This window comes from Oryzias melastigma, linkage group LG12 (assembly GCF_002922805.2).
Source record: "Oryzias melastigma strain HK-1 linkage group LG12, ASM292280v2, whole genome shotgun sequence".
Taxonomy (NCBI): domain Eukaryota; kingdom Metazoa; phylum Chordata; class Actinopteri; order Beloniformes; family Adrianichthyidae; genus Oryzias; species Oryzias melastigma.
In genome coordinates this window covers 26,692,958-26,708,368 of record NC_050523.1, presented here as the reverse complement: position 1 = coordinate 26,708,368, position 15,411 = coordinate 26,692,958, and the positions used below count along the sequence as shown (strand labels likewise).

Genomic DNA, 15,411 nt, shown 5'->3' with positions numbered 1-15,411 from the left:
TATTAGCCTAACTCCAAAACAGCCTAAAAATTAGAAAAGCCTAAATTAGCCAAAACAGTTAGCATAAACAATAACATAAAAGGATGTGCAGGGCCGGATATAATTACCCGGAGGGCCGGATCCGGCCCCTGGGCCTTGACTTTGACACGTGTCCTAGAGACAAATGTTAACTGTAACTGCTGTGATGCTTCTTCCTGTTTTCATCGCCTGTTTTTTGTTCCCCGCTCCTGCAGACCAAGCTCCGGGAAATCAATATGTCAACCGTGCGGTTCATGGAGGAGCTCGGCGAGGACCGCTTTGGAAAGGTCTACAAGGGACATCTTTATGGAACAGCTCCAGGAGAGCAGAACCAAGTCGTAGCCATCAAGACTCTGAATGACAAGGCCGACCTCTCTCTCTGTGAGGAGTTTCGCCATGAGGCCTCAACTCGCTGTCACCTGCAGCACCAAAATCTAGTTTCCTTGATTGGAGTGGTCACCAAGGAGCAGCCCATGAGCATGATCTTCACATATTCTAGTCTGGGCGACCTGCATGAGTATCTGGTGATGCACTCCCCCAACTCAGACGTTGGCAGCTCAGATGATGACAGGACGACTAAATCCACTGTGGAGCAGGCGGACTTCCTTCACATCATCACTCAGGTTGCTGCTGGGATGGAGTATCTGTCCAGTCACCAGGTGGTTCACAAAGACCTGGCTGCTCGCAACATTCTAGTCTTTGACAAGCTCAACATCAAGATCCTGGATCTGGGCTTGTTCAGAGACGTCTACTCAGCCGATTACTACAATCTGATGAGGACCAGCCCTTTCCCAATTCGATGGATGTCTCCTGAAGCAATCATGTACGGCAAGTTCTCCACCGACTCCGACATCTGGTCCTACGGCGTGCTGCTTTGGGAGACCTTCAGTTATGGTCTCCAGCCGTATTGTGGCTACTCCAACCATGACGTGATTGAGATGGTGCGCAGCCACCAGCTGCTGCCCTGCCCTGAAGACTGCCCCGCTTGGATTTACGCCCTCATGCTGGAGTGCTGGAGTGAATTCCCTGTGAGAAGGCCTCGCTTCAAAGACATCCACGCCCGCCTGCTCTCATGGGACAGCCTGTCCCACTACCACAGCCCTGCACAAGCCTCCGGCACCAGCAACACCACCCAGACCAGCTCCCTCAGCACCAGTCCTGTGAGCAATGTTAGCATGAGCACAGCAAATGCGTCACGCTACGCCAGCCCCAAGAAGAGCCCGGCCTTCCATCCGCCCCAGTTCCTGCCTCTGAAGGGTCAGATGCACAGGCCTGTGGTTCCTCCGCAGCTCTACATCCCCGTCAACGGATACCACCCCCTGCCGGCGTATCCGTACCTACAGAACTTTTACCCCATGCAGATACCCATGGCAATGCCCCACCAGCAGATGCACCACCCAGCAGCAGTGGCCAGCAAAGCAGGTTCTCACCACAGTGGCAGTGGATCCACCTCTACAGGCTACGTCACCACCGCCCCCTCTAACACCTCCGCAGCCGAGCGGGCCGCTGCGCTAAATGGGGACTCCGGGCCCAAAGAGGACAACCTGCTGGACGGAGCGCCCCCGGACGAGTGCAGCCAGAGCGAGGCCGTGTCAGCGCATGGATCAGAACTACTCGCTGAGGAGGCTGGTTCCACCGAGGAGCTGCCGGTCCACTCTTCAGACACATAGACACGGGCCGAGCTGGAAAAACGGAGCCAAGAAAGACTGACTGAATGTTTTCTAAGAAGGTGCTGCTGAGTTTCACGGTCCAGTCCGGTGAGAAGAGAGGATTCTGGTTCGTTTGGTTCTTGTTTTTCACGTGACTGTAAAATAAAAGCATGTCCTTTTTTGTTGAATCAGATGTCTTAAAGCCACAGTGGCAGACGATCATGTTCCTATAAGTCTGAGATCTAAGGTCTGGTTCAGTTCTGCTGCACTGACTGTATGAATCCTGGATCTCTCAGACTCGAGTCCCGACTAAAAACCCAGCCACCCGCCTTAAAGCACAGATCTGGAGAATCTGACGTGTGTCTGCTCTGATTCCATCTGTTTTTATTTACTAAGGGAGGAATGTTTCTCACAGTGTTATCTTTACTAAGAATTCTTTTAATGTTTTTATATTTTTGTAATCAAATATGAAGAGTCTAATAAAGTTTCTGAAGAGCTTCTTTCAGTCAGTGTACCAACTTTATCCACCCTTACTGAGCGAGATTGCCCAGTAAAGCCTTTGCCACAACTGCCCCTACGGGTAGACGGGGGCAAAAAAATGGGCAAACCTGTACGGATCCCACTGGTAGCCTGCAGAAAATATCAACATTCATGTGACATTGGGTGACAGGTCGTAGTGAACGGTTAAACACAAGAGGACGGAAGGGTGAGACACAGATAAGGATCATAATAAGTGTGCAGCACTCCTTGCATGCAACCTGATTGGAAGAAACAAACTACGGCCCGCGGGCCGAATCCGGCCCCTGAACAATATCAGAGACCCATGATTTTTTTTTCTTTCTGCCCACTCTGGCCATGCGATCCAGATCCACACAGAATGTGACTTTTTATTCCAGTGCCCCTATCTGATACATGCAGGTTTAATCACAATCAGATATTTGTTTTCATTCTATTAAACTGGATTTAATTTTTATGAAGTTTTGAACTTTGAGAGTTCAGAGAGAAAAGTGTATAAACTGTAGTGATGAGTTTTACATCTGTAGTCCTAATTTGTGGATTTCACCTTCACAAGTTACTTTTAGAACGCAACTCCCACAATAAACAAGGGAACACTGTTCTGGTGAAAATGTAACATACATATGTCTAGATCAACATGGAAAAATGACTAAATAAAGTTAGTGTCACATAGGAGAGGTTGCGTTAGTTAAAAAGATACCAAATAAGCAAAAAGGTAGTCTTTCAAATTGAAAATACATCAATAAATTCAAAGTTGAGAGAAACTGAGTTTTAGACCCTAGGTTCCTAAGGATTAAATGTGAATGTTCTAAATGTACAATTTTGCGTGTGATTTCATATTATGATTATTTGCAGATAATAAGTGGCTGGCAAATAATATATAAAAAAAATTATGTCAATTAATTGTGATTCATTTTTTCCAGATTTGCGATTAATTAGTTAATCTTTTTATCGATTCTTGGCCCTACAAAAAAGTATTTTTTAATAAATATTTTCATAGACTGTAAAGATGGTCTAATTTCACAGATGGAGAAGAATCGATGTGCTTATTCATTTTAAAAAAGGTGAATTTTGCTAATTCTAATTAAAGAAGTTAACATCAGACTTTTGATGTGTTTTATGTTTGTATTTAATATTTCTGTAAATGTTATTTGGAAGACTCAACCTGTGAGTTTGTCATGGATTCAACAGTGAAACAGTGGTAGTTGTCCCATGGCCTGTAGAGGGCACTGTTGGGTCAGCTTAGATCACCAAACCGGAAGTGTTTCGGTCCTGCAGACGCAGCGTGATTGCTGAAAACTGGACCTGATATGATGATCAAACTCATGATCCAGACAGCTGGGAGATAACAGAAGTGAATGGGCGTAACAGCGACGCAGCAGCTTCCAGACCAAAGATACACGTTCATTGATAATAACTGATTTAGAAACACAATAAAACATACGCACGTGAAGGAACTGTGGAGGAGTTTAAAATTTAATTTATAAAACCCTTTAATCGAAGCGTGAGGATGTTCCGATGCGTGACGTCATGTATTTCAAATCAGGACGCAGCTTCCTGTGGAGTGACGCTGAGATTCTGTCATTGGCTGAACCGGAGCTTGCCGTGCTGTGATTGGCTGAGCGGCAGCCCGGCGGGCTGTGATTGGCTGCGGAGGCTGTCATTTCACCTCCCGCTGCCAATGCTCTCAGCCGCTGACCCACTAACACAGATCCCGGAGTCCGAGGCCACCTTGGGAGAGTCGAACCCCCGACGGTTTCCCGCTGTGTTGGACCCGCAGTCTGCCGATGGAAAGTCCGCACCGCCCCCGCGTGCGCAGCCAGAGGGGGACACGGGGCCGACGGGCTGACCTGCTGTCCGGGAAGGTACGGGGATTACCGCTGAGGGTCAACCGGCTCGTGACGGGCTTCTTCTCCCAGACCGGTGTCCGCGGTGTGAGCGCCGTTACCGGACGAGCTCCGGTCCGGGTCGCGGAGTGACGCCGCTGAGGTGGCCTCTACACCGGGATGAGTACAGCCACGTCCGGCCGCACCACTGCTCCCAGTCGGTCTGCTTCCAGGGCGTAGACGGAGCTCGTGCTGGTGTGACCGGGCGGAGGCGCGCGCTGGTCGGGGAGCGCAGCCAGGCCACAGAGGGAGACGTTTCATACTGACGGGGCAGCTCCCGGTGGGGCGGGGCGGGGCGGCGTCATTGTGTAACGGGGACACAATGAAGGAATGTGGGGCAACGCGTGCGGCGCGTGTCCCCGCCGTATGTAGAAGCGCACGCGGACGAACGCAGCAGACGTGACGCCGCTCGTCTGGACTCTGCGCGCGAGCGTCACGAAAGGAGACCGGCCCATGAACCTGTGGAGGGGGGTTAAGAGAAGAACGGGGTCAGAAGACGGTCCAGAGAGTTCAGGAGTTTGGACATCAGTCTCAGTAGATGGAGAGAAATAAGTATCACCCCGGTGTGTGCGTGCGTTATTATTGATTTGTGCGCAACTTTGGATTTGTGCGTGCGTAATTCCTGATTTGTAACTCATACAATACATTTTTTGCATAAGTAAAAAAAATATCAAATAAAAAAATACAATTTAGACATGCACAGATTAAAATTACAACAGCTTGAAACTAATTACACACAAATCTTTAAAAATCACGCACAAATCTGTTGTTACACACACTAAACCACAGTTACACGTGAATCTGTGGTGTGACATGAATATATATATACTTTAAACTTTAATTACAGACTCAAGGTCCATTTGCCACAAAGACACAACAGATAAAATACTTAAAAGCAATAAAAGAATGTACATATATATATATATAAAATGTAAAAAATAAAATAAATAAAAAGAGACACTATGATAAAAGTATAAGAGCCAATAAAAACAATGACATAAAATAGATTTAGAAAATTAAAAACTTAAAAAGTTTAAAAGAGACGACCATATCAAAACTTCCAGATTGGGGACTGCTATTTAAAAGTGCTGTATTTCACATTGGTGAGAGTTAAAATGATTTGATTATTTGACATGTTAAGACGATAAATAAAACCATAAATCAAATGTCTCAACAAAGCTTTAAGAGTATTAACTCTTGCACCAACAAACAAACTGCTTGCGCTGCACCACCGTGGCTGTTTTAACAAAAGTCTCAGGGCATCATTATAGGCAACCTGCAGCCTCCTCATGCTGGATGCTCTGTAGTTTGTCCACAGGTGGGCAGTATACAATGGTGTGCAGTATATACATATATAAAGAAAATGAACCTTAAAACGTAATTGACCATCACGGTGCACTCTGCAGGATCTAAACTGTCCTTACGTGTGTGTCCCCCCCAGAGTGCCCGAGCTGAGTTCAACCCCCCATGCTGTGCTGCTGAAGTCCTGGACCCTGCTGGAGCCTGAGCATGCAGTCCATCAAACAGGAGGAAGACTGCGGCGAGTACGGCCCGGACCGTGCTGCGGTTCTGGCCGTGGCCCTGCAGGGGCCTGACGGGGGCCACAGCCTCCCCCCCGCTCCTTTCAAGGCCAAATCCTCATGTCGCAGGAAGAGGGAGTTCATCCCAGAGGAAAAGAAGGACACGCTGTACTGGGAGCGGCGCCGCAAAAACAACGAGGCGGCCAAGCGTTCCAGGGAGAAGCGGCGGATAAACGACATGGTTCTGGAGAACCAGCTGCTGGCGCTGGGGGAGGAGAACGCCGCCCTCAGGGCGGAGCTGCTGTCGCTGAAGTTGAGGTTCGGCCTGCTGAGCGCCGCGGCGTACTCTAAGGAGGTCCAGAAGCTGGTGCCCCACCCCCCCGTCAGCCCTTTCCCGGACCCGGCGCTGCCTGGTTCTACTCGGGGGGTCGTTAGCAGAGAGGAGGGGCCTCTGCAGCTCCGCAGCAGCTGCATCTCTGTCATCAGACACTCCCCCCTGATGGACAGCCACGCTCTCTGCGGGGGGGCAGGCTTGAAGCAGGAACCTGAGGACGCCGGCTGCGCGCGGGAAGAGGGCGGTCCTTACAAACTCTACCAGCAGTGCGTGATCAGCCGGCTGTCGGGGGTCTGCTGCCCCCCCGCTTCCTTCCTGCAGGTGACCGGGTCATCCAGCAACTCCCCCCGCAGCTCTGACGACTGCGCCATGAGCAAGTCCTCCGACGGCGAGGACGAGCAGCAGGTCCCCTCTGCAGCCGGCGCCAGGAGCGTCATCGTCTCCGCCCTCAAAGTCCCGGAGGCGGGGCTAACGCCCAGCTCGGCAGCGCTACCGCACAAGCTGCGCCTCAAGTCCAGAAGCGTGCATGTGAAGGCAGAGGTTCTCGACCCAGAGTACGAGGCTGCTGGGAGGTCCGCGGGCCTCCAGAACCAGCAGGCCCCCCCCTGCCCCCTGTCAGAGCAGCTCTCCAACATGCAGGACTGGACCCAGCGGCCCCACAGCACCGCACGCCGGCCCAACCCGAGTGTAGTACCTGTCAGCACCTCTGAGTCAGAACCGCAGCCCATCAGCGTGCACGTACGTGTGTGCACGTCTACAGAAGTGCCCTTAGGGAGCGGGGGGGCGGATTTCACCCACTGCGCTGCACGGACGCTTTATGACGAGGCAGCCCCCCCTGAAAACGGGCACTCGAGCAGCCCCGGTCGATGAACACAGAACCGTCACAGAACCTCTGCTCTGGTTCTGGTTCTTTGTTCAGCACTGACGGCAACTAAAAGCGGGTTCAGAGGTTCGGTATGGGGGAGGGAATGTGTTGACCTTAAATTCTGACAGAACCTGGAGTGCAGAGCACAGACGTCACTCCTCCCAGAGCTGAACACCTTCACCTATTTTTATATCCTAAGTGCTTTTTTTTCTTGACTTCTTATGGTTTCCTTCTCATAAAGATCAGATGCTAAACCGCCTTTTTCCTCATGCTCCGCCCCCACCTGCTGATGATCACCTGGATCAGGTGTGTCCAGAGTTCTCCATCGTTGGCTTTGGTCTGGAGTTGTCAATCAGTAATGTGAGGGTTCTTCATCAGGTTCCTCTCTCTGGACTAGAGCTGCCACGATTAGTCGACTAATCGACGACTAATCGACTATTAAAATAGTCGACGACTAATTTAAGTCGATTAGTCGTTACTTTATATTATATGGAGGGTAGTAAAGTTGAAAGTTTTAACAGCATTTTGCTAGCTTTCTTTTCAATTTTTAAGGCTAATATGGAGTTTAGCTAATATTTCAGCTACATGCTAGCTGTTTTGGCTAACTTTGGCTTTTTTCAGTTTTTTAGGCTAATTTGGCATTTAGCTCATATTTTAGATGGCTATCAGCTTCAGCGTTTTTAGCTATAAATTTCAGCATTTTCAGCTATCAGCACTAGCATCTTCAGCAGTCAAATTCAGTTTACAGCATTCACACTAGCATTATCACAGGTTATGATCTATATCTAGTTTTTGGTTAGTTTAAAGCTAATGATGGTTAAGATGTGTGCTTTACATCCAGTTTGTGAATGACCCGATTAGTCAACTAATCAGAAAAAATAATCTGTGATTCGTCGACTATTAAAATTTGTTTGTGGCAGCACTACTCTGGACCTCCTCATCCTCTTGTTCTGGTCCAGAGAGCCAGCAGAGACGGGCTCTTATGTCCAGTAGCTGAGACTTCACTGTGAGTGTGGGTCAGAGCCGCTGCTCTGCGGCGGTTCTGACTCGGCCCAGCCCGCCTTAATGCAGGTGTTCTGGTGTCGGTGAGGCTGCCGTGTTTCTGCTTCACCTCTGATGGAACAGAGTTCTGCAGAGAGCTCCGGTCCATCCAGAGCTGAGTCAGAAACCGTCCGGGTCAACAGCGTTCACCTCCTCTGTGAGGCTCATCAGAACCGGTTTCCTGTCCTCAATAAAAGTGTCTGAACAAAGATTCTGTTTTTTCTGGTCAGTTTGTCTGGAATCATTCCACATATGAAGACATTCCTTGATGGATGCTTTTAGCTTCAATAAGGAACACATCATACAGGATGCAACAGGATTGTTGTTGTTCCTTTCAGAAGAAGCACCACATTACAGTGACACTGAGTAGACAACATCAAGTTACAGAGAAGGAACCAACAGGACACGATCACAACAGTCTGAATCGATTTGAATTCAATTTTGAGTTTACACATTTAAACACATTTGTTTAGAAATGCATTAATAATCTAATATATGTTATAAACATGTTTATATTAATCTGATCCAGTTCACATACTGTAAATGTATCAGTGAAATAATGAGATGTTAATATCATCCAGTGTTACATGGATTCTCTAAAGGAGAAGTTCTAACTAAAATGTTCAGATCATTAACATTGTAAACATTGTTCTGCTTCTCCTGGAGGACGTTTCAGTTTGGACACTAGGTGGAGATCACGTTATAGAAGTGCACCTTATTCCAGAGGAAGAAGAAAGAATGAGGAAAGAATTATGTTTTAGGCCACAAATAGTTACTTTAAAAATTATATCCTTAAAAGAGTTTGTAAAATTCATGTCTGAGTTTATAAAGATGTTTATTTAGTCAGCAATGTATGTTTAGGTCGACAGAGTGTTAGCATTAGCCGTCCTATGGGAAATTCCATTAAACGTTAGCATCAAGCTAGTGGACTTTAGCTTTATGTGCTAAATTGATTTATAATTTTATGAATCGATTATTGATCCATAAAGCTTAAATCGATTTTATTAACCCATGTCAAAATGTTAAACAAATACAAGAATTATTGTTGAACCCAAAAGTGAAATCCTCTCAGGTTTTATTCTGAGCGTTTGGAGCAAAGATGAGGTGCAGATTTCATCTCCACATCACTGAAGGAGCAGAATGTCTGCAGAATTCACTAGAAAGTGACTTGTGATGTTGTTAATCTCTGTGTTGAGAAGAGAAGAACATTCCACAGAAACTTCTCTGCTGTGTTTGCATTTCCTGATGTGGTTCTTATCAGTTTTCTGATTTTATTTTGGTCATGACCTTTATCTACACTCCAGTGAAAGAATCCGTCTACCTGCATCGTCACAAGCAAGAACACCAAAGGGAGCTCCAGAACCTCTGTGGTCCAGGACAGAAGAAGACACAGATGCTTTCTGACTCGCCTCATGAAACGTATTCTAGTCTGTTCAGCTCAGGTTACCTCATGGATCTCCTCCATCTCTCTGTTCATCCCTCGTTTCCTCAGGAGGGACCCGTGTGTGGATGTGACCTCCTCTTTAACCTTTGCTTTCTCCCTGCTAATCTCCAGTCTCATCAAAACTCTTCATTTGTCTTATTTTGTTGGCGTTCTCTAAAACACGTCAAAGTCAAGGCCCGGGGGCCGGATCCGGGTTATATCAGACTCTCCAGATTATTTTATATTTTTGTTATTGACAGCATGATGTTTTCTTGTGCTGGTAACATATTCCAACACATCCTTATTCCCAACTCGTCCCAAATTGAGGAATGATTAAGGAGCTTTCAAGTTAAAAATTAAAATTTGAGTTTCCACAACTCGCCGTTCTTTGACGTTCAATTAAATCAAGGCTCCCTAAACTCCAGTCCCCAAACCGGTATTCTAACCCAGCCCAGTACCGGACAGTAGGTACTGGACGTGGATGAGTACTGGTTCTGGACACGGTACCAGACATGGACCAGGCTAGGGTTAGGGTACCGGGTGAGTGTACCGGTGCAGTCCACGTCCCCGTACCAGACCGGTAAAGGTATCTGAACCCTAACCTTAAACCGGTACCAGACAGCCAGTACTGGACAGTCTGTACATGGATCAGTACTGGTTCTGTACGCGTTCCAGACACGGACTAGACTAGAGTTAGGGTACTGGTGTGGTCCATGTCCCAGTACCAGACCTGTACCAGTGTCCTAACCATAACTTTAACCCGGTACTGGACAGCCGGTACCGTACATTTATCAGTAATGGTACCAAACACGGTACCAGACGTGGACCAGGCTAGGGTTATGTCACCAGTACCGCCTATGATCTGAGGATAGGTTTGCGTTAAAAAGTTAAAAATATAATTTTAGAGAGTTCATTAAATGTTGATCCTGTTTGGTCCTCGACCTAAGGTGTGTTTTGGAATTTGATCTCTTGAGTGATTGAGTTTGACCCCCCTGATGTAAAATGTCAAGTCCCTGGTCTCCTGGGAGTCTTCCTAGTGTTCTCATTCATCTCCATCCTGTCTTCTCTATCCCCGTTCACCTTTAATCTCTTTAATCTCTCCACCTGTCTGATCGTTCATCTCCCTCTGGTTCTTCTTCATCTCTTTGTTCTTTTCTCTCCTGCTTGTTAATCTCCTCCTGATTTTTCTGAGCTCAAATGAAGGATCGGGAAAACAGATCTTTTGATCCCCCAGATCCTCCACTTATCTGGGATCCTGTCGGGCACGCGCCTCTGTTTGAACTTGAATAACTGAGGTGGCTCGCGTATGCATCACGTGACGGCGTCACATGCGTGGGTTCAAAGGTGAATGTGACTCTCCATCATGGCGGTTCTTATGGGACGCTTGTTGCGAGCCTGCGGCGCGCGGGCGCTGGACCAGGACAGCGCGTGCAGGATCACGGCGGCGTACCTGAAAGCGGCACAGCCGCGTGCGGGGATCGGAGCCCCGCGCGGGGCAGGCGCGGCGGCCGCGCGCCGCTACAGCTCCGAGTCCAAGGACGAGCTGCGCGTCCGGTACCTGCACGGAGAGGATGCAGGTGAGTCCAGAACGGAAGTGACGTCAGTGTTTGACTCGGGGCGGACCCAGAGAGTGGATGTGAGGTTCCGCGCGGCTCCTCGTAGAGCCATGCACGATTAGCTGAGATGACTTCTGTAACTATGAGTAGATTAGAAACAGACTTTACAAGATGTATTGATCATTATTATATTCTAAGGATTCATAAATTACTTTTGGTTTTAGCCACTGACTGTAGCCTACATGAGAACTGGAATGAGTGACCCCTGGAATTCCAAACAGGAAGTTCCAATAAGCCAAAATCCCATAGACCTCTATAGAGATATAACAGCTGATCCTCGTTCTATTTGTCAAAATAACCATTCTTGCTCTGATACATTTTAGCATGTTTTTAATTGATCCTTTGCACCGTGACGTCAGACAAAATGGTGACAGGACCGTGAAGGTGATACGGTTAATGGATTTAGACGGGAAACCAAAGAACTGAACTATGTTTGACACAATTTTACGTAAAAAATAAAAGGTAACCTTACCAATTTCAGAAGAAAAATGGACAATAATTATTGTATAAATGTCTCGCCGAACTGTATTTTCATTTACTTTCTCAGAATGTTCAAATGAACATTCAAATGTTTGAAATCCTCCAATATTTGAGGTTCTATTAAAAATATCAACCTTCCATTTGAGCAGATATTATTCTAACTGGTTCTATTCTGGCTGATGTTACTTCCACGTATTTTTAGTGCGATCAGAACAAAAGCTGATAGAAATTCATGTTGGCCACATTTCATGCAGCAAAGACGCTCATCTCTGCATTGTCTGAACACATTTTAATCTCTTCCCAGGATAAATCTACTTGTTGTTCTACGGGATATTTTAGTGGATATTTTTAAAAACAGGAATGGTTTGGTTCAGTGACAATGTTCAGAGCAGCTATGGAGCCACGTATTTTCAGCTTTCAAAATAAGAGTGGCAAGTAAAAAACAAAAAAAACAAAAACAATCTCTGGGTGAACAATATTACGTGGAAATAGTCCCTTTCAGTAGTCAATTTGATCATATTTTACTTTTATCAGACACAATGAGAACCACGGCTGAGCTAACAGCAGATCACTGATCGCAGTAGAAAACATTACAACAAGTTTGACTTTAATGTCAGACACGCTGGAATTAAATCTGTTTACAAGGATTTTTTGAGAACGGAAATTTAGGGAACTTTTAACTGGTAAGAAAAGATCTTCTCCAGATCCACGTCTCATAGCCAAAGCTAACGTTAGCATTAGCACAGATTAAAAGAATAAAATCATAATTACCTTCATAATCAAACCAGCCTCATTCAGTAAAGTTCCTGTAACCTTTGTCTAACTTTAACCGGGTTGTCAGAGAGAAATAATCCACGACTCGTTTAATATCATCCTTAAGGATTATGGAAGCATCTGATCGTCTGTTCTGACTGCAGACAGGATTACTGACATTTGTACTCTGATTTATGAACGATTTACGAGAGGGTAACAAATACAATCAAGTAGAAGATTTATAAATTATTGTACAAATTTCAGTTACAATTGGTTAGGTTACCTTTTATTATTTACGTCAAATGGCTTTAAACATTGTTCAGCTGTCGGCTTTCTTTTCTAAACCATATAAACTGGAAGTGACTCTGCACTAGACCGGAGATGTGTGACATCATGTTAAAGGGCCTATGGCGGGACGTCAGCGTCCATGTCACAGAAAAATGGCCACTAAATTGACTTTATTATTTTTTTTAAGTAATACGTGTTCTCTGAGTGAAATCACACTCGCTCAGTCCGGTTCTCAAATACAGTCAGTGGGGCTGTGCTGCTGGTACAAATCGACTTGACTTAAGATCGATGTGTTAAAGCATGTTCATGATGTGGAGTGGCTCAGACAGATGTTGCAGATTGTCAGGGGGAGGAGCCTGAGCTGAGCTCAGTTTCTTTAGTGGTTCTTGGTTAGGTGTACAGACTAAGTTACCGGGGCAACAAATTCAGGCTGCAGAAAAGGCGTGTCCTTGTGTCCAATAATCAGAAGTTCCACACTTTCTTGGTGACTGAACGGGTTTGATGTCTCTCCCACCTTTCAGGGATCGTTGTTGTGGAGATAAACCGACCCAAAGCCAAAAACTCCATCAGCAAAAACCTGGTCAAACTGGTGGGTACATCTGGTGTGTTGTTTTACAACACAAAAAGACAAAAATATGACTGGAAGGTGAAGCTGGGTTCTGCTGTGTCCCTGATCTGATGCCCCTCCCCTCATGTTTTAAAACCCAATGAGAGCTGAGCATGCCCAGATAACGCTGTGTGTTATAAACACTTTGGCTTGTTCTGATCACTGGGTATGGCAAGCCAAAAGGAACATAAATGATCTATTTTAAAGTAAGGTTTGCTAAATTAGCGACAAGTTTATGACTCAGGTGAACCTAATAGATCAACTCTAATGGTTTTCATATCCCTGCTGACATCATTAGGCCTTGTATGCTGTGTGCTTCCTCCAGAATGCAAATACTAGACAAAACGTTGCTAAAAAGTCCAACCTTTTCTGATTTTTTCTGATATTTTATGACAGGGGTGTAAAACTCAATCACACAAGGGGCCAAAATCCAAAACACACCTCAGGTCGTGGGTCGAAAAGGACAATTTATTGAAAACTCTAAAACTACATTTTTAAAACTTTAGAACTGTAACTTTTTAGCATAATTATGAACTAGATATTACCTGTGATAGTGTGAATGCTGTAAGCTGAATCTGGGCGCTGAAGATGATAGCTGAAATCACTGAAGCTAAAAGCTGAAAACGCTCAAGCTGAAATCAGCTTAAATATGAGCTTATTGCCAAATTAGCCTAAAAAAACGTTTAAAAAAAACTTAAGTTAGCCGAAACAGCTAGCATGTAGCTGAAATATTAGCTAAACTCCAAAATAGCCTAAGAAATCTTAGTAAATGGCAAAAAAAGCCCCAAAAGCTAGCAGAATGACAATTTGAATAAAAACCAGGAATATTAATCCAGAATAAATCAACTTAAACCTTAAATAACTTTCAATATTTTACTCCCCATTAAAATATATTTTGTTAAAATTATACAAGTTAAAAATAAGCCCAAGATAACATTGGGTCATTAATAACAATAAAATAAAATGATCTGGAGGGCCGGATAGAATTACCCAAAGGGCCGAAGCCGGCCCCCGAGTCTTTATTTTGACACGTTTTAAGAGTTTAAAGTAAATTTTATCCTATGCTGCATAACAATATTCAGACTTCAGGTATAACATGAAAAAAGGTCATTTTTTTCTTGCGTTGTTTAAAACCTTTCATAGCAATACAGTTGCTTCCCTGGCATTTTCCAGTTTGGGTCAGGAGGTCTTTTATTTTGAAATAACTGACTAACCCCGCCTCTAAAATGAACAGACTTTTGTGGACTAGTGAATTCTCCCCATTGGACAATCATTTTTGTAGACATCACACTTTAAAAGTGAGCCCCCAGCTTCACCTTCCCTCCGTGTTTCTGACCTGGAACGAGTTCAGAGTTGAGAAGTTTCCATTCAGCCTGAACTGTCGGCGTCGTTTGTTTCAGATGTTTGAAGCTGTGGACGACATCAAGAAGAACAACAAGGTGCGCAGCGTGGTCCTGTGCAGCTTGGTCCCCGGAGTGTTCTGTGCAGGTACGCTGTGACCGAGCTGTCCGGCTTCACTTCAGGGTCGTCTTGGTTGAAAGACTCGAGTTTTCTGTGGTGAACAGTTTCAAAATCATCACTGTTGTTCTTAATGCAGACTAATGCAGCATCAGCAGGTCTGTGCTCACAGGGGTGTCAAACTCAATCACACAAGGGGCCTAAACACACCTTAGGCCACGGGCCGAACAGAATAAACATTTATTGAACTCTAACATTTAACCATGGACCGAACCTCAGGATACAGCCAGTACCAGTACCCTAACTCTAGCCTGGTCCACGTCTGGTACCCAGTCCGGAACTAGTACTGATCCACATGTGGTACTGGGTTAAAGTTAGGGTTAGGATACCAGTACTGGTCTGGTACTGGGACGGGGAACGCACCGGTACCCTAATTGATTCAAACAATTACCTTGGATCCTGAATGACAAAACACAGCAGGTTTTTCAATTACCCATTAGAGCGTCGGTCCACTCTGCCAACCATGTGTACGTAGGGCTGGGCGATATGGGAATTTTCATATTGCGATATCGCTTTTTTCATTTTGTGCGATAACGATATTAAAAACGATATCAATCAAATAATCAAAGTAATCTTTATTGCAAAGAGCTTTAGGACTTCAGATTTTTACACCTTAACTTTGCCCCCCCATTAAATCTTAGTTAGTTCAAATTAAACTTTCATTATTTTTTGTATTAACTGTAGTATTGAAACTAACTGTGAGGAACATTTAAATATTTCTAATAAATATTGTACATATACATAATGTACACAATAGTTAAACCATAACGGTGGTATGTTTGAATAGGCTATACAACATTTCTGATTTAATTTAATCTGACTGCAGCACATACAAGTTTCTTTCAAATTAAAATTAAGTCTTAATAACATTGTTCTAAAGCAGCAAATATATTGCAG

General features: G+C 45.2%; 3 protein-coding genes across 4 annotated transcripts in view; all 3 read left to right on the top strand.

Annotated features, from left to right (window-relative positions):
• ror2 (receptor tyrosine kinase-like orphan receptor 2) overlaps positions 1 to 2,172 on the top strand; it is a 40,100-nt gene extending 37,928 nt beyond the window's left edge. For both annotated transcript variants that reach the window (XM_024261949.2, XM_024261948.2), the window contains one exon: positions 234 to 2,172. In XM_024261949.2, coding sequence (XP_024117717.1) covers positions 234 to 1,688 — 1,455 coding nt within the window. In that variant the 3' untranslated portion in view covers positions 1,689 to 2,172. The remainder of the gene's footprint in view (positions 1 to 233) is intronic.
• A 1,581-nt stretch (positions 2,173 to 3,753) lies between these two features.
• Positions 3,754 to 7,301, top strand: nfil3 (nuclear factor, interleukin 3 regulated). Its single transcript, XM_024261947.2, has 2 exons — positions 3,754 to 4,048; positions 5,511 to 7,301. The coding sequence occupies exon 2, from the start codon at positions 5,579 to 5,581 to the stop codon at positions 6,791 to 6,793; it is 1,215 nt and encodes a 404-aa protein (XP_024117715.1). The 5' UTR covers positions 3,754 to 4,048; positions 5,511 to 5,578; the 3' UTR covers positions 6,794 to 7,301.
• A 3,270-nt stretch (positions 7,302 to 10,571) lies between these two features.
• auh (AU RNA binding protein/enoyl-CoA hydratase) overlaps positions 10,572 to 15,411 on the top strand; it is a 9,254-nt gene continuing 4,414 nt past the window's right edge. The window contains exons 1-3 of the mRNA XM_024261943.2: positions 10,572 to 10,829; positions 12,911 to 12,978; positions 14,397 to 14,484. Coding sequence (XP_024117711.1) covers positions 10,616 to 10,829; positions 12,911 to 12,978; positions 14,397 to 14,484 — 370 coding nt within the window. The 5' untranslated portion in view covers positions 10,572 to 10,615. The remainder of the gene's footprint in view (positions 10,830 to 12,910; positions 12,979 to 14,396; positions 14,485 to 15,411) is intronic.

Coding starts and splice junctions, on each gene's coding strand:
- nfil3 (XM_024261947.2), top strand. CDS start 5,579: ATGCAGTCCATCAAACAGGAGGAAGACTGCGGCGAGTACGGCCCGGAC.